This window comes from Drosophila elegans, unplaced genomic scaffold (genome assembly GCF_018152505.1).
Source record: "Drosophila elegans isolate 14027-0461.03 unplaced genomic scaffold, ASM1815250v1 contig_476, whole genome shotgun sequence".
Classification (NCBI taxonomy): domain Eukaryota; kingdom Metazoa; phylum Arthropoda; class Insecta; order Diptera; family Drosophilidae; genus Drosophila; species Drosophila elegans.
The window spans coordinates 18,291,206-18,313,493 of record NW_024545863.1 but is presented as its reverse complement, the minus strand read 5'-3'; the positions used below and the strand labels follow the sequence as shown (position 1 = coordinate 18,313,493).

General features: G+C 41.3%; 3 protein-coding genes across 4 annotated transcripts in view; 1 reads left to right on the top strand and 2 right to left on the bottom strand.

Moving 5' to 3' along the window:
- Positions 1–2,440: 2,440 nt before the first annotated feature.
- On the bottom strand, positions 2,441–6,816 carry LOC108135141 (TATA box-binding protein-associated factor RNA polymerase I subunit B). Of its 2 annotated transcripts, XM_017255751.2 has the most exons (4): positions 6,290–6,816; positions 5,558–5,675; positions 4,596–5,036; positions 2,441–4,194 (listed from the first exon to the last, which is right to left on the bottom strand). In XM_017255751.2, the coding sequence occupies exons 1-4, from the start codon at positions 6,715–6,717 to the stop codon at positions 2,563–2,565; spliced, it is 2,619 nt and encodes an 872-aa protein (XP_017111240.1). In that variant the 5' UTR covers positions 6,718–6,816; the 3' UTR covers positions 2,441–2,562. The 2 variants fall into 2 exon arrangements, with proteins under 2 accessions (XP_017111240.1, XP_041565333.1); XM_041709399.1 differs by lacking the exons at positions 5,558–5,675; positions 6,290–6,816 and adding an exon at positions 5,114–5,411.
- LOC108135142 lies at positions 5,223–5,523 on the top strand. The gene is made up of 2 exons (XM_017255752.2): positions 5,223–5,310; positions 5,423–5,523. The coding sequence occupies exons 1-2, from the start codon at positions 5,223–5,225 to the stop codon at positions 5,521–5,523; spliced, it is 189 nt and encodes a 62-aa protein (XP_017111241.1).
- Positions 6,817–7,642: 826 nt separating the features above from the next.
- The window catches only part of LOC108135098 (protein kibra), a 28,031-nt gene continuing 13,385 nt past the window's right edge, over positions 7,643–22,288 (bottom strand). Inside the window, exons 2-9 of the mRNA XM_017255675.2 lie at positions 13,437–13,735; positions 11,272–12,910; positions 11,030–11,210; positions 10,572–10,965; positions 10,188–10,499; positions 9,653–9,773; positions 9,377–9,586; positions 7,643–9,318 (exon numbers count right to left, since the gene is read on the bottom strand). Of these exons, the coding sequence (XP_017111164.1) occupies positions 8,877–9,318; positions 9,377–9,586; positions 9,653–9,773; positions 10,188–10,499; positions 10,572–10,965; positions 11,030–11,210; positions 11,272–12,910; positions 13,437–13,735 (3,598 nt within the window). The 3' untranslated portion in view covers positions 7,643–8,876. The remainder of the gene's footprint in view (positions 9,319–9,376; positions 9,587–9,652; positions 9,774–10,187; positions 10,500–10,571; positions 10,966–11,029; positions 11,211–11,271; positions 12,911–13,436; positions 13,736–22,288) is intronic.

Here is a 22,288-nt window from a genome sequence, read left to right as displayed (position 1 = left end):
ACACACGTATTACTCAATTGTTTTGGAAATTGAGCCAGTCATAAGGTAAACAAAAAGATGTTAACAAAAATTTGTAAAAATTGTGATTATTTGTGATGAAATACATATGTACCTTTAATGAGTATTTTTATTTCTTGGTTTATATTGTTGGCGAAGTGGGTGTGACTTGTTTATTCTTTTGCTGCTCAAATAACAGATACATTGTTTGCATAGAAATTTTCATTTTTTTAAGATAGATGATCTAAGCCATTTTTTGAACATTTTCCTCTTCAAAAATTAATTCTGCATGTACTGCGATTAGTTGATTAGAGATATATATATATTATATGATGCTAATCAAAAGTAAATATACTGTATAGGGTGGAAAATGTCCTTTACACAATTTTGCTAACTTTTGATTGAAATTATAATAGTCTCTGTAAGAGTATATAAATTACTTGATGATCACTTCCAAAAAGGAATAAGCTAAATATTATGATAATAACATCCAAGGAGTTTAACAAAATAAAAAAATAATGTTTATAAAGGTTAATATAAATATGGTTCGACATTTTTTGAGTTGGGTCCTTGATCATTTGGCGACTCGCCATCACTGGTGAGGGCCAACAGCGTAGGTGGCGGAAGTACCCACGCATAGGTAAGTTCTCCAAGAAGGTCGTACAGCGGCCGAGCATGAATTGCATAAAGAGCCGATTTCAACCATCCGGTCAGCACCGCAGGTATATGGGTCAGCTGGAAGGCGTTGTCATGAAAGCGAAAGTTGCAACTTGCGCCGGGGCAAAGTTTCGCAAAGTTGTGTAGCTGACGGCAGAGTAGTGCAATCGAGGCTATATAGTCGCGACGATCGTCAAACACATAGCATTCGATCCGATAGCGCGGTTCCGTGGTCGCAGGGCAGCCCAGGAAGCTGTACTCGCGCCGAACAAACATCTTGAAGTCCAGAATCTCTGCAAACTGGAAGAAAACAAGCAAATGCTCTGGCCGAGGGCAGGTTTGCCCATTGATCAGCCCCACAAGTCGGCCGAACTTTGAGAAGGCTTGCCTTACGTTGGGGTTACGCAGCTTTCGCTCCAGCTGAAGGCAGGCTCCATGCGAATAGTTTGCCGGAACCAGAGCAGGACCCATCAGACGAGCAAAGGTCGTCGAGGACTTATCGACTATCGACTCCAGCGATGTTGTGCTCGGGATCATTAATGGCAGTGGAATGTGACCAACCGAGTCCCGAAGTTGTGTCGGCTCCCTTAACATTTGCACTCCATTGTTGTCCGGTTGAGACATTCCAACATCCAAAGCGTTCTCCCCCTTGTGGGCTTCTCTCTGTAAAACTTTTGTAGCCGTTTGCTTTTGTAGGTCAGACTTACTGGGCCTGGCTTTGGTTTCACAAGTGTCTTGAAGGCGAAGTTTTCTACCAGGAAGTTCAGTGTTAACATTTAATTGCACTACACTCGTATTTCTAATAGCGGCGGCTTTAAGAGTGCCACATCTAGACCCACTCGAAGACCTATTAAAACTTCTGCTTTGCTGAGGGACGTCTCTTCTTTTAGGCTGAATGATATTCCGCTGTGCCTGTTCGGATGCATCGTCTACCTTATCCTTCCGAGAAACTAACTTGCCGCAGCGGCAGGAAAGACTCACGACCTGGCCTTGATAGCAAGTCTGGCCTGCAGCCTGAGATTGCCTGCGAATTGTCTCAAAAACGAGATCCCTAATGGGGGTGTTCCCAGCAGCGTCCGCCAGTTCAATGTGATGCGTACAATACACAATTGCGTAGTTGTCCGTCCTGTGATAGCGTTCGATAAGCTCTAGCTCCTCGGTGGTCAGCGTAGTTGTTCCAAGATGATGCTGCTTGTCTAGGCAGTAGCTGTGCAACTTATGGCATTTGGGATGGTCAGGCATGGACATGGGCGTAATAAACAGGACTATATTGCTCAAGTCTAGATTGCCAGTCAGTTCCCGAACAATCTGCTCTACGACGGACCTGGAGTTGAGGGTTCTGGCCACTTTTGGCTTTACAAAACGCTTTGTGATCCTAAAGGGAGCGGATAATGACATGCTGGTTACGAATCGACCGGCAAAGATTTTATCATCGCTTTTTTGCCACTTCCATTTACAATTGCTGCTACTTTTGCTGGAAGAGCATGGTTCATTCGAGCACTTGGTGCCAGTTATCTCCCCATAGATAAGGTGCAAGGTCTGCGTAACATCTTCGTAAAGGTTCGTCGACTTGTTATTCTCCATGTTTGATTTAATGCATTGGTTTTTAGATAAACTTATATTTAAAAGTATTTTGCTCACTAAACAATTTTGACATTAAGGATTAAGAACATTCAAAATAATTGAAGTAAAAATACTGGCCGGAAAACAAAGTTTTTATCGGAACAAGTCTTTGAAAATGTTCCTTTAAGTCAAAAACAACCAAAAACTATTCATATTTTTAATATTTTATCGGTGAGTATAAACATTTATTTAATCAAAATAATAAATCATGAAATATGTATAAATATATGGTGTATTTAAGATGGTCTTACGTGTGATCTTATAGCGCTTTTTATGAACAACTTTCTACCAAAATTCCTTGTATGTCCTGGCCAACGTTCGGATGTCTTTCCTTTGGTTAGTGTGTTGAATGCATAGGAGTTCCCTGTGGTTGCTCCAGTCCCCGATGCTGTGATGGAACATCACCTCCAGGATGAGCAGCTGCTCATAGAGCACTGTCCAGCTAACGCCGATGGTCGCGGCACAGGTCTCCAGGAGCCAGCGAAAGGAGCAGGGGAAGAGCTGTCGCAGCTCCCGCTTGTCGGACTCCCGCATCGTAGATATATAGCCGTGCAGGAGCCAGCAATCAAAGTTTGAGACACGCAACAGTAGCTCCTCGGGGCTCGACGGCTCTTCATTTGTGTCCATTGTCCTGGCATCCTCTTCATCCTTTTCTGCCTCTTCGCAAATCGTCCTTCGCTCCAGATGACGACGGGGCAGATCTAGTGGAACCTTCAACGGCTCCATGTTCCCCTCCTTAAATGTTTGCAGCGAGCTTAGGGTGTCGAGTAGTACCTCTTTGTCGTCCACTTTGAGCAGGTAAGTGGGCGTCTTGGTAATTTCCCAGTAGGGATTGTTCACCTCCAGTCTTTCACGCCTCCCATAATGCTTGTTTATTCTGTTCAGATACCGGGTTCCATAGGTTCCAGTGGGCTGAAAGAATCGAAAGTCCGGCCGTTTCTCCTTAACCTTCAGCTCGCCAAGCCACGTCTCGGTTTTGATGTCAGTATTGGCGCGGAATTCACGCTTGACACTTCGAATGTGCTGCAGGGGGCGAAAGAGGCCCACATTTTGGAAGTCCTCCTGACAGGCAACCTCTTCTACTCGCATACTAAGACCGAGCTGGGATAAGCGGTTTGATAGCTCGTTGGTCTCCAAAACGAAGGGATCCAGGTCTCGCTGCGCATGATCCACGTGCATGCAGTCTGGAATCCTCAAGCTGATATCCGCACCATCCGGACGCGAGGCTTGCAGTAGGATTCTCTTAAAGTAGGAGTGAGCGGGCGTCAAGCTGGGCTGGAATTCAATGTGTACCTTATCCACACTTTCCTGGCTGGACTCGCCGAAGTGCTCCTTCAACATCGTCTCAATTATGTGGGTCAAGTTTTCGTGCTGACGCTGCATCGCTGGCGTTCCCTGCACCTCGTCATAGTTGTAGCCCTGCTCCTTCTCTTTGCGCTCCTTGGCCAAAATGTCATCCACCTTCCTGCCAATTTGGGTGGCCACTCCAAAGCGATGAGCAAACGTCTGGTTGTAATGTGAGACAATAACTTTCCGTATGTCCACGAACTGCATCCACTCGGTGAAGACAAAGAGCAGGGGAGCTTCAGATCCCTTGTCTTCCAACAGTTGTTCGTTGATCTTAGCTGCCGATTCGGAAATCTTTTGCTCCTTGACATCGTCCAAACCAAAGAGCAACTTCATGGCGTAAAGGATGTACGCCATCGTTCTGGCCTCGTAGCGCGGGTAAGTGTGTGGACCCATGGCGTTGAAGAACGATGGCGGGTACAGATCGATCAGGCTACCAACGTACTTGACCAGGCGAGAAGGCAGGCCCAGCTCCAGGATATATCGCTCGGCAAGGGAGTGCAGATTCGGTTTCTGGAAGTGACTCAGGTTTATATACCGCGACATATACCCAACGTGCTGGCGCAGGAACTGAAAGGAAAGGTACGTAATAAGAAATAAGAAGAAATAACTTTAATATTTATAAAGCTAAGCGATTTTAATGGACTTAGGAAAACAAAAATTAATTAGGATTTTAAATTATGTTGGATCATCTTTTCATAAATCCTACACAGGATCAGCATCACTAGGATCTAAATCTACCCTTTTAAATATATGGTAATGATTTACTATTTTAAAAATACGTTATAATTTTTATGGAAATCGGACAACGAAATTATCATCATCAACCTTTTTTGTTTATAAACATATTCACAAAGTAATCAAAATATTGTTAAATAATAAATTATTTGTCTTCGGTTTGCCGAAACTGGGAAGTTTGAATAATCAAACCTAAACACCTATGCATATGACTGAAAGGATTGAGTACGCACCTTGTAGGTGCACTTGTCCTTGTGGTTGCCAAACTCCATATCCTTGAACAGCGCCTTGCCCTTGGCGGCCACCTTTTCGGGCAGATAGTTGAGTAAACATCGTTTGCTCAAATGCTCCTCATCGATGAACCGCAGCAAGTCCGTCAATTGTATATCGTCCTCCACCATGTTGAGGGCTATGCCCAGGATTACGTACAGCTTTGTGATGTTCAGGCAGAACATGTTGCGGTCAAAATATTGGAGTTCTTTGGCCTTCGGTCTCAATTCGTGGCACGACATGCTGCTCTTGCTATCCTTGCTGTGCTTGTCCAGGTGCTTTAGTGGCATCTGGCGCTTCAGGGACTTGCGGGCGTACAGGGACCACTGCAGGTTAAGACTCGGCTCGCCCTCGGACTCTGAAGGACCGCCCGCTTGGCTGTAGCCCGAGGCGTCGAGATTGCGCTGGAAAAAAAAAACCAAATGGTAACAAGGTCTTAAAGTCGCTACTGAGATAAACGTTATGGGTAATGGAAGCTCACTAATGCAAGGGGTAATTATGCCATTTGCATAGCTCGTGGCTGGATTTTAGCTATAAAAGAGCAACATGGCCAACTAGAAGGCAGTTCAGCAGCTTAACTTGTCACAAATATGTCTCTGCGTCTGGTTCTGATTTGCCTGGCCATTTTGGCAATGGTTTACGCCCAGCCCGCTCCAGGAGCTCCAGAAGCCACCGAGAGTAAGTCTTATCTTATAAAAGATATTACAAAATTCTTGGTTGACAGTTGCCTTGAATTCAGAACAATATAACAAAATGCTTATTAATTTATTTTATATCGTTAATACTCAAGTTTCCGATCCAGTGGAGGAGCCTTCAACAGATGACACCAAGTCACGTACTCTTTTCTTGCTGCTGCCCTTGCTGTTCCCCAATACATTCTATGTACCATAGGTTAATAAATACAAATAATTGAGCATTTAAGTACCTTGGTTTTGTTCCACAATCTGAACTTGGCGCGATCGTCGTTTGGATCTCCTACTGCTCTGGCCTTCTTGCCCCTCTTGAGCTTAAGCCGTTTACGGTTGTAGATGATGCGGGCATCTCTGGGGGGAGACAAAAAAGACAATACTTATTTAATTACTATTCCAAATAGCTAGGGATAATATATTGTGCCGCATGGGATTTTAGTCTATCTAAAGTGTAGTTTTCCGTTTAAAGAACCTAGAGTGCATATGGTATTTTATGGATCAAATTTCCACACAAGGAAATAGTGTGCGCATAGTTTATAATTGCACTCTTATATAAACGTAGTAATATGTTTACCATTGTTTTATCAATGAGTTTAAATATCGATAGCTTAGCCAAAAAAGGGTTGATAGTAAATCAAAATTCACAGGTCAAATAGTCATTTCAAAAACACATTAAATTAAGATATATTTTATATTTCTTGATAAAAAAAATAATATAGTGGGTAGGGTTTCTCGTATCAATGTAGTTTAAATGTCGATAGCTTAGGCAAAAAAAGGTTGATATTAAATCAAAATTCACAGGTCAAATAGTCATTTACGAAAACATAAAATTTAAATCAATTTTATATTTTTACACAATAAAATAATATAACGGTGGTAGCGTATTCAAGCTGTGCGTACAAAGGACTATCACCTACTGCGATGTTGGAAAATAAATCATTGTGAAATTTATTGGTATCACTCCTCACCTGTGAAGTGCCCGAACATTTAGCTTGGGCAGGCCATTCTCGTTGGTCCGGCAGAAGGCCACCTCCATGCGGCCCATGTAGGCGGCCCACACCTGCAGAGTCATCAGCTTGAGCTCCGGCTTGGCGCCCATGTTGAGCAGCTCCTGGACGAAGCCGCGCAGCACGTAGTTGTAGAACTCCCACGAGGTGATCTCGTCATCGTCCGCCTTGGCCGTCTCCTTCGGCTGGCGGATTGTCCTGGAGGCGTACCTCCCGCCCGGATTCTCGTTGAAGTTCTCGTCGGCGGTGAGGTCCACGGCCCGAATGTGGTCCTTCTGCGTGCCGCACTCCACGCAGTAGTAGAAGCCCGCCCGCTCCTGGAATGTCTGCTCCCCGCACACATTGCACTGCATGTTCTCCAGCTCAATCACCTCAAGGACCTCCTCCATTTTAGATAAAATATTTTAAACCAATTCGGGTTGTAAACAAAACGCAGCACAACACATGCGCGTTCATTAGAGATGACAGCAATATGCGAGGTATTTTTATCGTTATCGGGCACACGACGCCGCGTAATTTGAATTTTGTTTGTCGTTATACAACATGACTATACTAAAGTAAAAGGTATTTTATATTTATCCTTTTAGAGTCCATTCAAAAACATGCTTATAATCAAAGTTCATTTGCAATTAATGTGTTCCGAAATTTTTCTTGTCAAAATGTAAAGCCGTATAAAAACAAAACAGGTTCTTTGCTCCATTTGTGCATCATTATGTGTAAATAATTAAAGGAAAAATTCCTTTTTTTAAGTTAAAAACCTTATTAATTTTAAAAATTCTTTTTTTTTATTTATTTTCATTTAAAAATATAAATCAAATAAAAACTCATTACTTTGTGTCGAAGTTTATTCAAATCCATTGAAATTTAATATTTTTCCTATTGTTTCCATGGAAGCTATATGATATATTCGCCCGGTTTTAATGAAAAATAATTAAAAAAACAGCGTAGTTACAACTATTTTATTATTTATTTTATTTGTTTATTTTTGTGGTTGTTTCAATGGGAGCTATTAAAAAATGAGAACCGTTATTCTGAAATATGCAACCATTACTACAGCTTAAGGAATATAACTTTTGGGAAAGTTTCCTGCGAATAGCTTTAAAACTGAGTTTGCGTATATCGACTCTTTTAGTAATGCTGATCAATATAGGGTCGAAAATGTCTTCTTCAGTGCGTTGCAAACTTTTGACTGAAATTATAATACCTTCTGCAAGAGCAAAAAAAAAATCGTTCCCATACTAAAATGATTCAAATATTAAAACGGCGTAAAAATTAAATATTTGTTATATCAGAGCCAAATTCAAAATGCAATAATTTCAGTTATGTCAGTATTTTTTTGTTTGTTTATTGCACAATTACAATATACAGGTTCACTTTCATATAATTTATTACAACTAAAATTACTATGGTATAGAAAAATATGTGTGGGGGCTTTCATTCAGTTTATCCGTGCTACTCGCTAGATTTTTGGGATGGGGAAAGGCTGGGTCTGGGATCTGGTTAGTGAAAACATAAACAACAGCAAAGTTTGCACAGAGTCTGGAAACCGCACGTGCTAAACCTAAACTAAACTAGAGCTGTGGGTAATTTCAATTCATTTCATACGAACTCAGTGCGCCACGGCAAAGTTTCAAAGTCAACAGTTTTAACAGGTTCGCTTGGGAAAGCATAACAAGGTTTCATTTTATATTTCTTTCTCATTCTTTTTTTTTGCGCTTTTCAATGGTGGCATTGTAGGGGGGTTAAGGGCGCTCTTATAGTTAACATATCATAGTGACGATTATCTAATATGGTACATTCACTTTTTTTGTGTGGTTTGTTTTTTTTTTTGCATAGGATTTTTTTATAAAAAAAATTACAATGTAAGAATTCGTTTTGAGCTTAACAAAAACGCAAGCTAACTAACACTAACCTAACCGATTGGATTCGAGCGCTACATCGATCGATCCATCGATATAATAAATATTTCCTTTCTCTTCACGTTTTGTGTAAAAGTGGTTTTGGGGTAATCAAAGCGGTATAACTATTCCTAGATTTCTAGCGTATAAAAATATTCATAAACATTCGTATAATTTTGCTCAAGTCTTAAGATTACAGTTGGTTTCAATATGAATTTGAAGGCATTGAACGCACAATGTGCGCGTTATTGTTTGATTTTCCTTGTTTTATATTTTGTGTTTTTTTAGGGCGGGGCGGGGCGGGTCGTGGCGGGTAAATTGTTTGGGGCGGGTGTTTGGTGGTTTGTATATCTTAGTTGCTCTTATATGGTCATCAGTGGGGGTCAATTTGTACAACTGACTATGGGTGTAGTTAGGGCTAAGTTACTTGGCTAATCTAATTACAATATAGGGCTTAGGGCTAGTGCATAGCTATGCGTAGATATATCATTTCTAGCATGGTTCTTGTCGTTCCTCTCACGTTCTCTATAAGGCACAGATATTTGTTACATCAGTTGTTTATACACATAAATACTTTTCGCTTAGTGGAAATAAATACTACAAATTAATTACAAAAATGTACAGCGAAGATAGGGGAGTTATGGAAGGGGCTACACCTCCACGCCATAGTTGCGATCCACCACGTAGTCGAAGCGCTGTTGCTCCCCATCGCCAGATGCCAGGGGAACTGGAGCTTCCGCTGACTTAGCATCGGGAGTGGCAGCAGGAGTGGCAGCAGGAGTAGCCGCAGGAGTAGCCGCAGGGTTGGCAGCCGGAGGAGCTGGAGCTGGAGTGGCAACTGGTGCTGGTATCTTGGGCACTGCCCCGCCGGCGACCCGGTGGTGGTGCTCACTGAGATTCTTGTTTCTGTTGCTGCTGGCCACCAGCGCCGTATTGATGGCAATTGCCGTCTCGGGTGCATTATAGAACTCATCCTCGTCCTCTTCCTCCTCCTCCTCTTCTTCTTCGATGGGATTGGCCTCCGGCAAGTTGAATTCACTGGGCAACTCAGGCACCGACAGTCCCTTGCGTGTGAAGAAAGTGATCTTCTCCCTGTAAACAACAACCTTTAATAACGCTTCTCAGTAAAATGTACCCAAAAGTGACTTACTTGAACGACACCAGATCGGGGCAACCCTTGGGCACCTTGGTCTTCCGCAGCTTGTGAATCTCTTTGGCGGTCTTCATTAGCAACTTCTGCAGTTGGCGCTCCTCGGGGCATTTGGCAGGATCGGCTCGAGCCACCAGTCGCTGGAACTCCTCGTTCTCAATGGCCCAGGCGGCCACCAGCGGATCCTTGTTTTCGCAGGCCTTCTGCAAACTGTTGAATACGAATATTTTTAAATAATTGTTCTTCTTTGTAGGTTGTATATGCTAATTAACTTACACTTCTTTGAGGTTCTGCAGCTTGGCAATTTGATCATTGAGAAAGTACAGCTTGCTGTGCTGCGCCTGCAGATCCAGCTCCAAGTCCAAGCTGGTGCGGGGTATGTGAGTATGATGCAGTTCTAAAATAAAAAAGATACAAATGTTACTCAATACATCTATGGTTAAATAGATTGTTAGTATATATTCTAAATCCTCATAGTTTTTCTTGAAATAGCATCTTTGAATGCGGTGACCAAATAATTTGAAAGCTATTAGACTGTTATTTTTAAAATTTTGAAGGCTTTTTTAATATTTCAAAACGTATTCTTCAAAAATGTTTTTAGAAAATGAGGGGGAAAAAAGATTGATTTTAAAAAATATCCAAAAGGGATTAAAAATTCCTTCGATTAAAGACTAATTTATGGGGTTATTTAACTGAATCTATTGACATTTTTTGTTTATAAATAATCAGTTCATTCAAACATAATCGGTCAACTAATTTTGCCTCTTAGAAACATTAAAACTTCTTGTAATCTTAAGAGTTTTGTACTTACTTGTGACTGACTTGGGCGCTTTGGTGTGGAAGCGCAGGGATCGTCGCTCGGCGGCTCCGCGCTGGAAAGTGTGTGGCGCCACGCCGCAGTGCATCGCGGAGTCGGAATCGCTGCGGTTTAGTCGGCAGTTGTAGCGGTTCTTGCTGACGGCCGCCGATGGAGTGAAGGTTTGGGAGCGCTTCACGGGCCTGTCGTCCATCAGCTGGGATTGGCCACGCGACTTCTCCGGCAGGAAGGCGCGTTCGGTGTTCGTCTCCTTGTCGGCGAACTCCTGCTTCATGTTCTGCAGATAGGCGTCCAGCATGCCGCTTGCTGTTGATTAGATTAGAAAAAAGTAAATAAATATTGAAATAAATAAAGGTATTATAGATGTTATTAACTTACAGTTCATCACGCCAACCTCGTTGATGAGCTGCTTGTCATCCAACTCGTCCTCTTCCTCGTCGTCATCGTCGTCGCTGCACTCCGGCTCGTTGAGTGGACCCAACTCTAGCAACTCGGCGGCGATCTGCTCCTGCAGCTCCATGCAAGGCGCTTGGTTTCTAGTGAGCGTGGACGTCTGGGAGGAGGTAATGGTGGACTCGTCCGAAGACTCCTCCCGGTTGTTGCCACTGGCCGTTGCATTGCTGGCCGCAACGGCGGCTGCCGCTGCTGCGGCGCTGGTGGAGGGAATGTCCAGGGACTCAAAGCTGGGAATGAACTTGGAGCTGAGCACGTTGTACCACTTCAAAGTGGAATCTTCTGGGTTGAACTCGGCCATGCTGATCTGCACAGTGCCCTAATATATCGAAAGGACATGTTAGTTGGCCAAATTGGTTAATAATTGGTTAGAGTATACTTACAATGATCTCCTCCTTTTGTCCAGTCATGGTGACCACGGTCACCTGCAGGCTCTTGGTCAGCAGCTTGTCCAGCGTGATGGGCACTGCGAATGTATCGTTGAAGACTGGCTTTTGGAAATCACCCAGCGCCTTGGTCCTAATGGATGTCAGCGAATTCGGCAGCAACGCAGCACGCAGATACCTGAAAAGTAATGAAATATGATTAGCAAAATGTTGGAATGCCTAATCTTTACCATACTTACACCTGTGAGTTGTCCGCCGAGGCAGTCCAAAGGGCCAGCAGATTGTTGGCCCGTTCCAGAGACACAACGAGTACTCCCTCCTGTTTCAGATACTTCAGACCAATCTGGACTTGTGCCAACTCCTTTCGCGGCAGATGGGCTCGCGATGCCTCAAAGACGCCGGAATCGCCGGCCACGGATTCATTGCTGACTGCCGCCGAAACGGATCGTGTGTTGGAGGTGGAAGACGACCGACTGAGCATCTCCTGCGGCAGATCCAGCAGCGAGGGCTTCTCCGAAATGGGGGACAGCGGAGCAGCGGCCAGGTTGAGAGGCGTGCCCATGTTCAGCTTCTGCAGCTTGGCCTCCAGCATCATGCAATCGAGGACGGTGGAGTCCAGATCGTAGGGTCGTGCCCTCACTCCCGGAATCGGAACTGGGGGCGGGGCCGTGTAGGCAGGAGGGGCGGGCAGGGCATTCGCATACGTGGGCTCCTCCTTGAGGACCTGTGTCGTTAGATCCGCTCCCGGATTGTACTTCATCGGCGAGGCGGGCGGCGTTTCCATTGACAGGCTGCTTCTAGGCGAGAGCGTTACCTCCGAGGATTGCTGCTGCTGCAGGACCGGATGCACAGGATGCACGGGATGCAGTCGCTGCTGCTGGTGCTGCTGGAACAATCGCTGCGAGCGCCGCCTCAGATCCACCACATCGATGGGTGAGTCCACCGCAAAGGGATCGATGTAGATGTCGGTGAAACTCAGGGCACTCTTGCTGCTGGCCGTGGACAGGGAGCCGAGACTACTGCCGCTGCTAATGGAGAAGGTGCTCTCCGAGGAGAAGGACTTCAGACGCTCCTCCAGCAGCTTGGTGGACTTGAGGGCCTCCTGCAGTTTGTCCAGCAGCAGCTGCTTCTCCTCGTGGAAACGCAATCGATTTGCCACGCACGTGTTGTTGGCTTCGTAGGCCTCTTTTAGGTCCTCCTCCAGCTTGTGACGGGTCTGCTGGATCACCCGCTTCTCCTCCTCGCTGCGAGACTTGAGAGAAATGCTATTCAGATCGTTCAGCAGCTTCTCCTTCTCCTGGATGAGCAGAATGCGATCCTTGTCCGACTCCAGTTGGCCGGGCTCAATGCGCTCCACATGATCGGCCAGCTGTTGCTGCAGCTTCTTGATGTGCTTGCGCCATTCGGCGTACTGCAACTTGGTCTTGGCCATTTCGGCGAATCGGGCACCTCCGTTCAGATTGTCCCCCGACGAACCGCACAGATCCGTTTGACTGGCCACGCACACCCGATCGAAGGGCGAGGCGAGGTCCGAGTTCTCCTCGCTGATCTGCTGGCGACTCAGCTCGTTCTTGATCTGCACCAGACTGCGCATCAGCTCCTCGCGCACCTTTTCGCCCGAAACCAGGGACTTGTGCACCTTGAGCATCTCCTCGCGAATCGCCTGCACCTCGGCGATGTCGTAGCATCCATTCTCCCGAGCATTGATCTTCTCGCCCACCGAGTACAGTGTGTTCATGCCGCGCTCCGTGTAGGATATGTCATTGGTAATGTGGGTCAGCTCCTGCTTCAGCTGGTGGACACGCTCCCTCGCCAACATCAGGTCGGCTCTCAACAGTTCCGGATCGTGCCGGCTCATCGAACTGGAGGAAGAGCAAACTGGAATGGGAAAACGGGCATATTACTAACAGTGTTTTTGTATACAGCAGGAGATTAGCTTTCAAAATCATAACACTTCAAGTTATTTGTTGTTGTTAGACTAATTACCCCAATATAAAAATCAAAAACATAATCTTTTAGATTCTGTCGAACTGTTCTTCTCAAAACAATGTTTACTTCTCAGTAAAAGATTGTATGTATTGATTAAATGCGTTTAAAGGTATTAATGATAAGAATTGGTGGTTAACTGGAATTCGAAAATAAATCGGTTTAAATAAAAACCATATCGTTTTTTGATTAATTATTACTTGAGTAGTGAGTGACTGGTAACAAATTAAAACAGGTGTTCTTTGTATATATGTATGTTTTTATTATCTAATTTAATAGAAGAGAGTCATAGGATCGTTATTTAATGCGTTGTATTTAAAATCAGTTTGATCCGTAGAATTGATATTAATGAAACTAATATTTGTCATCTAAATTTAATAGTTGTGCTGCTTTTTTAAATAAGAATGAAGATACTTACGACTGCTTCGACTGGCTGCCAATTTAAGGTGATTATACTCCTCCTGGGCCCAAAGAAGTCGCTGCTGTTTGACGTCGAACATCTCCCGCTTGTTCTCCAACTGATCCTGCGCCGCCGACAGATAATCGCTCAGCATCTGCTCCTGCACACTTTTCCACTCCTGGCGAGGATCCTCCAGCTGGGTGCTCTGCGCCAGGTGATTGATGTAGTAGGGTCCGATGTTTGGATCGTAGGATTCCTCCCAGCCCATGGGCAACTCATCGCCCACGCAATCCTCGAAGGTCTGTGGCTTTGTGTAGCTGTAACAAGATAATGGGGAGTTAAGTTAGTTATTCGTGCTTAAAGGTTTAAAAAAAAGTGCATAGGTACACTAAACATTTCTATAAGTAATACCCATTTTTACACATTCAATGCCGAATTTCACAAGATGTATCTAAACCCATTCCCACGCCTGTTTGTGCTTTGGAATTCGATAAGATTAGGGGGCATTTCCTGTGTGCATTTTGGGTAAAAGTGGGTACATGTCTACGACGGCTAAGAGTGTCGCAGAAATACCAATTTTTACCGCAGCCATGCGGCGGAATGTCTGCGGTCTGTTTGTTGTTGGCCAAATGCCGCTCTCGTCTAATCTCTAGAAAGCAAAACAAAAAAGCGGAAAAAAGGCCCAAACCGAAAGCCCCAACTGATGACGATGACAACGTCTGTTTGTTCTGTTTGCTTGCGAATCTCAATTTCAATATCAGGCAACAATATTTTCGCATTCCAACGATAATTGTTAATCGCCATGGATTGATTGTTGAAATATACGCACATATCGATGTGTCTCCTCAATTGCGTATTTGTGTTTTTCATTAAGACCTCGGCATACTGTTAATTAATCATTGCTTTGGAATTCGCACAGCCATTAAAGAAGCTCCCGGGGATTATACGAAGATAATAAAATCTGCGCCATATGCGATAGATACCGAAAGGCAGTGCGTTTCAGCGTTGTAAATCGGTTTATGGCATACAGTTCAACGAACGATATGCTGTGATCAAAGATCACATATTTGCAATTCGTATAGAGTTTGTGCCAATATGTGGCTTCCTTTGTATTTTGTATACAAAATTTACTGAATTCAATTATTTATATAAAACAGATCACTGAAAGGTCGAGTTAAGTCAAAGAATATAAGTCATAGTCTCTCTATTGATAAAAATAAAAATAAAATTACGTATACGCAGTGAAAGACAAAATTATTTGTACTTATCGACTTGAATAAACTATTGAAATGAATCAGCTGTCAGATATAATAAATTGTTATTTATGGCATATATTTGATTAAGAAGTGAACGAAATTTTGTTTATTTTAATGATATCTTATGGTTTCGAAACGCACTGTGGATAATTTAATATTTGTTTACAGATATCCAGATTGCAACTCAGTTGTCTGTCCGTCTGCCAGTTGATTTGGTTGGCATTTTCTTAGAATATCTGGACACGAGCCTTTTGCCTGCTGTTTGCGTTTTAAGACATATTTTTCGGCTTGCTGTTTTATCTGGAATTGAATGTTGACGCAGCCATTGAAAATAAAATTAGCGCAGCTGCGGCTAACAATCAATTTTGTTTATGATTGACTGAAATACCGCGCTATCCAAACAAAAACAAACTGAAGACGTGCGCTGACTAATACTCAACTATAGATTTTCTTGCAAATAGCTGACTTTGAATTTGTAGTTAAAAGCATTGGGTCACAAATTAAAGGTAAGACACTCCTCCAAAATAAGTTTTTAATCTTAGATTTGTTAATCTGCGATTATATTTGGCATGATTTGTTAAGGAGACATCGTTAAAATCCCCAGATTATAGATTAATTATCTTAGATTGCCATCGATGACGTCTGAAAAATAGGATGGGGCAAAAACCTGTCGAATAATATTGGTTTTGGAAATACACTATGAACTAATTGTTTTAAAAAAGGAAATAGAGCTACCTCAATATTTAATATAAGTGCGGTATCATATCACATGGAACATCAAATATTTAGCTTTTGGCCTATATCCCATGTATCTTTGATTTAAAGTAAAAGAATGTGTTACTTGATGTATTCACTTACAAATCTTGTCAATCCATCTTAAATCAAGCACAAATTACCTATGTTAATTATTCTATATTACCTCTTCGGAGGGTATTATTTAACTTTTGTGAACGTGCACTTGGACAGGGACTCCCATCAATATTAAAGAGTCATTGGCGATAGCTTATTGTTGATATAGTACACACATCTATGCACGCCTGTATATTTATTGCAGTTGATTGAATTAAACGCACGCCTTTAATAAACGGAACAAGGTTCATCCACTTTGCACTCGAAGCACAAAAGCAAAACAAAAGAAAAGTGACACAAAAACATACTGAATAGTGGGTAGAAAAAATAAAATATAGATACCAAACATGAATAACTAATCTGATACACAAATGCAGCCGGAGACATGTGCCAGTCTCTCGGTGCTTGGGTCCAAAGCTCCATATTTGACACACAAAGCGATCTCACGATCGCCAAAGACAATCGCCAGCGAAAAATACATGACTTTGACTTGACGACGTTGATTTGATGTCGTCGTGGATTGTGGCCCGTCGATGTTAACAGCACAGCACAACGGTTTCATAATTAAAAATCAACAAATTTTGTATTTATTTTTAAGGCAACTCTTGTTTTTGCTTGCAGTTTGTAAGCCAAGTTAAGTAAACGGCACAGTTGTCCATCTTGCATTACACCGGGCTTTGTTTGTTTCTACTGAATTTTTGTTGAATAAATAACTAGGAAATAACTATAATTAAGTCTAATGAAGTTTACCTCATTTGAACATTAATTAAGTTACATTTTGTAACCGATTATTTACCTAATACTTGTAGAACTATAATGTTTGAGAATTTAACAAACAAAAGTTAGATTCAAAAAAAAAAAAATTAACAGAAACCTGAATACCAATAATTTAAACGTTTAAAAAAAATACTATCTTGTATAAACTGCCTTTATCTTTTAACATTTTCAACAACTAAAAGTCTTGCGACTGAAATGCAAATCCCCTGCAACAGATAAAATTACTGTCTTTCTAAATGAATCCCAAGGAATCTTTATTCATTAAGGATCATCAAATTCTCCGAACCTTTGAGAAGGGCTTACTCTGTCATTTAATCAGAAGCTCCACTTTCAGTAGACAGGTGTCAAGTGGGGCCGAGTGAGTGGCAATTAAATTCGGTAAACGGCTGCCCGTTTTTATGGGCCTTTAATCAACTCAATAAGAAAATCGTATGCAAATTTGTATGGGTTTTCCATTAGCGCTTGACCTCAGAGACATCAGCTCGCTTTGCCACAACCACTAGCACCTTCCCTAAATCGAACGGAAAAAAATCAATGAAAAGCGAGGCGGGTGGGCGTGGCACATGTTACCAAGTAATAGGGCTTCATTGGCACTTTTGCAGATGCTGGCTAAAACGAGGAAGGCAGCCAGTGGAAAAGGCTGGCACTCAGCTAACGAGCGACTAACGACTTGTTGGCATTTTAGCAGTTAACTTAAAAACTGACTCCAGCCCACATTAAACGTAACGTTTGGTTTGATATGCATGTATGGCATTGTACACACAGTTAGGGTCAAAATTTAAGTACAATAATGCTAGCGTTATGATATAATTATGCAAACAAGACATTAAAATGTAATACTTAGAACGTTTTATTATGAATAATTGATTTATCGACTAAAACTGCTTTTTAAATTCTTATATTAATAAGCAAAAGCATTAAAAATGTATACAGATGAAAGGACATATTATTTTGGCCACCGCTGTGAGCGCACACAAACGTGTCCGCTGAAAGAGCGGACAAGAAATCTGCATAAATTAAATTATATTGTAAACAAAATATTTATGGCGCGGCGACGCAGCGGCGACCAAGCCGCTGTAATAAATTCGCGCTTAAAAAAAAAAATAAGACAAAGGGGTGGGGCAAAAAATGAGGAAAAACAAGTTTCTGACCAAAAATATTTCAGCATGAATTTTGTTGTCACAATATGAGTGAAACATGGGCATGGCATGGGGCAGTCGAGGGGAAAATAAAAATAAAATTAAAACTACAACTACAACGAAGACGAAGACGTCGGCGATGGCGAGCGGCCAGCGAAGTTGTCATTAGGCAGCACTTAATCTAACTGCACACACACACAACGCACACATCAACCATATTATTTAACTGTTCACGTCGAGTTTTATGCTAATTCGCGGCCATAACCAGTAAGAAATGGCCTAGGGAGTCGACCATTTGATGACCAATAAACAGCAAATCAAAATGCGTTCTATAGCCAGATTTTTAGCTAATAAAGTGCTTTGAAATTACTGTACAGGTTTGTCAATTTCTTTAATCTGCAAAGAGCTTCAAGCCTATAAATCTTTAAATATTTTCAGCTGTAGTTCTTATCTCTGCTTTCAAGTTCGCAATTCAAGTTCGGTATTAAAACTTTAGCTATTCTGCTTTAAGCTATCTTAAGTGTGTATATCATTTCATTCCAATAACTTTAATCTTTAATGGTCTCTTAATTGTTTAGCTTAATGGATTTATTTCTTGTTCCTGAGTTTAGGCTCGCAATTAAACTTCCTTGTTGGTATTCTTGAACTATAAACAATGTATCAAATGTAAGAATTCCCATCCATTCGATAGCTTCGAAAAACCCCGTCAATTTAAATTCTTTTCCAAATTGATTTCTTTAAAAATAGTTTTTAATGAATTCACTTGGTCAGAATCTCACAAATTAGCCGGCCATTCATTGCGAGCCGACGAGATCATTTAGCAATTCAAATCGAGGCCTGCGTCAATCAAGCCAGTCCCGAACGCTATGTATCTATGTATGTATGTATGTATGTATGTATGTATGTATGTATGTATAAATGATCATGTCCGAAATAAGCATAATATTAGGCAGACGAACAAAAAATAGGCCCAGCTCGACCCGACCACTTCGCAAGCGAGTCACGTAGCACCGTAGTCGGCTTTACTCTATTTCAATTATTTCGCTTTGGCGGAACTGAGACATCGAACACGCAAGTGGAGCCGCAAGTGTTCCGGTTTAAATTCGAGCTCAGAGTGGTTTGTGAAATTAATGTCAAGTTGATGTATGCAAGAATCATATAATCTCCACGTTATAACCTAATTTGATCGAGCAGCCCCGAGCAGGCCAAACATCACCTTGACATACCTATCTCACAAATATATATACGGTTTATTATGGGTTATGGTCTGAGGATTGAGGATTGAGGAACGAGGCACCAAAACCCCCGTTGCGGCAGGTTGTGAAATAGTTTTATAGCAGGGCACTGTGCGTTTCAGAATCAATGGTATATAGCTTGTGATTCAGCCAAAGATAAAACACATTTAAGAGCCAAAAAATATACCTATCGAGCAAATCAGTTAGCGTAGGTCATTTTAAAATGAACGAACCCATGCTAGCAAATTTAGTTTAAAAACATATAACACGAACACGGCTGATTTAAAAAGTTAAATAATATAGTTTATTGAACAACGCCAGTTATTGAATTCCATGGATAATTGATGAGCCTAGACAATAGAACGCAAAGCATACAAAACTGCTTAAAAATAATAATTTGGTTCGGATTCAGCGTCCGGTAAATTATAAGTAATGGTGAACTATGTGAAGCACATTTAAAGGTCTTTATCAAACCTAATAATCGGGCAATAATAGTCAAAAGTTTAAAACTAGTACGTTGTGAGATTTATAATCTTAAAAATCCGCAATTAGGGACATTACTTAACAGGTTGTGTATTTATTCGTGTCGATAAATGAATGGAGCAATTATAGAGATGATTCAAGAGGTGATATCAAAGGTCAGTTATCTAATGAAATAAAAAACTGTATATTATAAAAACGCTTCGCAATATACTAGTTCTAAAATACCAGGGTTTTATAGTATCAGACATTAATGTAAGGGTTTGTGACTTTAAATGGGCGTGTCAGAAGTTACTTATATCAACAAATTCCATTGCTTATCTTTGTCAAGATTACACCCCGTTTTCTTATATAAAAGCCAAACTTAAGATACGAACCGGTAACCCGAAAAAAAGTAAGTGTAACTAGAGATATTTATAGACTAAGACACACAAACAGCAAATCAAAACTCACGATCGCTATCTCACAGATGCTTCAGAAAAGATTCATTGTGGAAAACAATGTTTAATTATAATCGCTCACATTATTTGCTGTAAAATTATTTACCCTGCTTCTGGCGGCGATGTCGTACTGGTTTCATTATCTGTCAGCGTCAAGCGTTCACAAATATTTTTGAGCTTAATCAAATTACGCTATAAAGGTCGTACGGCGTTTTATCTTATCGCGATTCGTTGTCGTTGTCGTTTTTGCTTTTTGTGTTGCTGTTGCCGTGCGTTGCCTTCCCATTTAACCAGATTCCAAGTGCTGTTCGCACTGGAGTTTTTTCCCGCTCGGACTCGTGGAAAAGTGGTGTATATTAGCTGCATTTCCTGTTCGCATCTCGTCTATCTCACACTTCCACTTCCTTCCGCCGCGATAAAAAGCGGAAACCACTTAAATGCCCGTCCCCAACTTGTGTGAAGCTTATCAAATGCATTTTACGACCCGTCTCTATGCATATTTTAAATATTTTCAGGCCCCCACCCACAAAAAATAAGAGAGAAAAAGTCAATGAACTGCGCATGCGTTGGGCCAAGATAAGACGAAGGTTTTCTATTTTGTTTTTTTTTGTTTTTTTTTTTTTGGGACGGCCTATCTAGGAAAGTGTTTTACAATCTGGCCAATGGGATGCCCGGATTTGGGGGCTTTTCCCCCACATATCTTTCAACCCACTCGGCTTGGCAAGTGGGTGTCAATTACGGACCTCGGAATCCGGAGACCTCAGACCTCAGGGACCCATACAATATAAAATACGAGTGGCGTGGGCCGATCTCACGTTAGTCACACCGAAAAACATGACGGCCCAGAACAACTTATATGTACATCTTTAAAGCTCTCAAAAACTTTTGGTTGGCTCAGTTCTTCGTCTTTCACATTTCGAAATCACAAAATGTCTGCCATAAATTCCAAAGTGAACAATTGAAATAAATTTTTGCGCCATGAGCACGCCGACTGCATACAAATTAACTATTAAAAAATTCATAGAATTTATACATGGACATAAACAAACAGACAACCGAGTAAATGTATGCAAAGAGCGCCCACTTGGCCGCTCATGGCAAAATCAAAAAACCAAAGCCAAAGCAAAATAAACTTAAATTGAAATTTATGATTTTTAATGACCTGTTGACGGGCGTTTGCGTTTGAGTCTGCTAGGTCCGCATTCTATTTGCGGCCACTGTAATTGCCAAAATTCAAAAGCTAAAAGGCGGTCAGAAAATTAAGAGAATTTTTCAAATGCATAGGTTACATTGGGCAAAGTTGATCGATGATCGTTTGCCTCCAAAATGTATATTTGACAATTTAGGTTGTCTTATGTATTAACAATCTATTTGAATTCGTCGAAACTAATTGTTAAATATAATTTGGTATAGATGAGCCCCAAAATGAATGTACCTTTTTGGTCTTAAAAAAACAATATTGTTATCGAACATATTGTTCGAAATTCAAATCAAATCATTTATAAAAAATGCCGGTTATCAAGCTCAAATTTATCTATCAGAACTGTTAATTTTTTTTTTTAATATGTAGATTAAACTTTTCCATTAAGGTGTATTTATTGACCCACAGAGAAAGATTAAATCAGTTATAGAAGGTGCCCTGTTATCAATTTGAGTGGTGAATCAGTTTTGAATGAATGAATGTCAGTAACAAAATCACGCGATCTTTTGGTTTTAATCACCTGAATTACCAAATACATTTGACTGTCATAAATATTTTTGTGAATCTATTTTTTAACGCTTTTGGTCTAGAATAATGTCTTGTGGCTTTTGGGAAATATGCAAACGGTATTCAATACGTCAACAAAAATTCTTGGTATGCGCATTATAAAAGATTTAAATTCGACACGACAACTCGGAAACATTTCTGTCGCCCACATGAAACATGCCAAAATGTTTGCAACAGATCTTAACTTATATGTGTGTTCACGAAAATTCCTACTAATTTTGAGTTTGTGTTGGAAACCTTGGCAACATCAAGAGCAAATACAAAGTTTGTTTTGCTTTGGTCTTTGGTTTTTGGTTTTTGGCTTTTGCATTTCTTTTTTGGTAAACTTTTCAGACTTCAAAGTGTCCACCTGTGCACTTTTCTCGGACTGACATTAGTCGGTTCCGGGAATCGCTGAAGTAGATGCATGGCCAAGAACCTCAAGATGGAGATGCTTTGGTGCCCCTTTGTTTCTGTTCTCTTCATTTTTTGAAGAAGAATGCAACTGCATAGTAAAGTGCAAGTTTGCTTGGCTAATAGCCGTAAGCCATCTCGTGTTTGTTATTTTTATGTGTGAGTAGTAGTTGTTGGCCCCCTCGATCGTGGTTGTACTCTGTCATTAACAAAACAACTGTTGCGACCTTCACATACCAGAGCAGCCAAGCGACTGTGCGCCAAACGAGGCGAGATCGCATATGTCTGTACCCATATGTATATATACATACATATTTATTACAGCTAAGTTCGAATTAATAGCATTTCTACTCGATATCGAAATTTTGTTTTGAAACTTAATGACAATTTATTTAGTGCGGGAAATCCTGTAATTAAATTTTATGATCACATTTAAGTTTACATAAAATTCTTTTCTTACTTAATCATATTTTTAAAAATGAGTACATTGACTTCTTTAAGAGTCTCATTCTGAAATAACTATATATGAAATA

Excerpts from the sequence above, each read along its gene's own strand:
- LOC108135142 (XM_017255752.2), top strand. The coding sequence starts at position 5,223 with ATGTCTCTGCGTCTGGTTCTGATTTGCCTGGCCATTTTGGCAATGGTT. Across the intron at positions 5,311-5,422 it reads AGCTCCAGAAGCCACCGAGA|TTTCCGATCCAGTGGAGGAG; the intron begins GTAAGTCTTATC and ends TTAATACTCAAG.
- LOC108135141 (XM_017255751.2), bottom strand. The coding sequence starts at position 6,717 with ATGGAGGAGGTCCTTGAGGTGATTGAGCTGGAGAACATGCAGTGCAAT. Across the intron at positions 5,676-6,289 it reads AATGTTCGGGCACTTCACAG|AGATGCCCGCATCATCTACA; the intron begins GTGAGGAGTGAT and ends GTCTCCCCCCAG. Across the intron at positions 5,037-5,557 it reads GATTGTGGAACAAAACCAAG|CGCAATCTCGACGCCTCGGG; the intron begins GTACTTAAATGC and ends TTTTTTTTCCAG.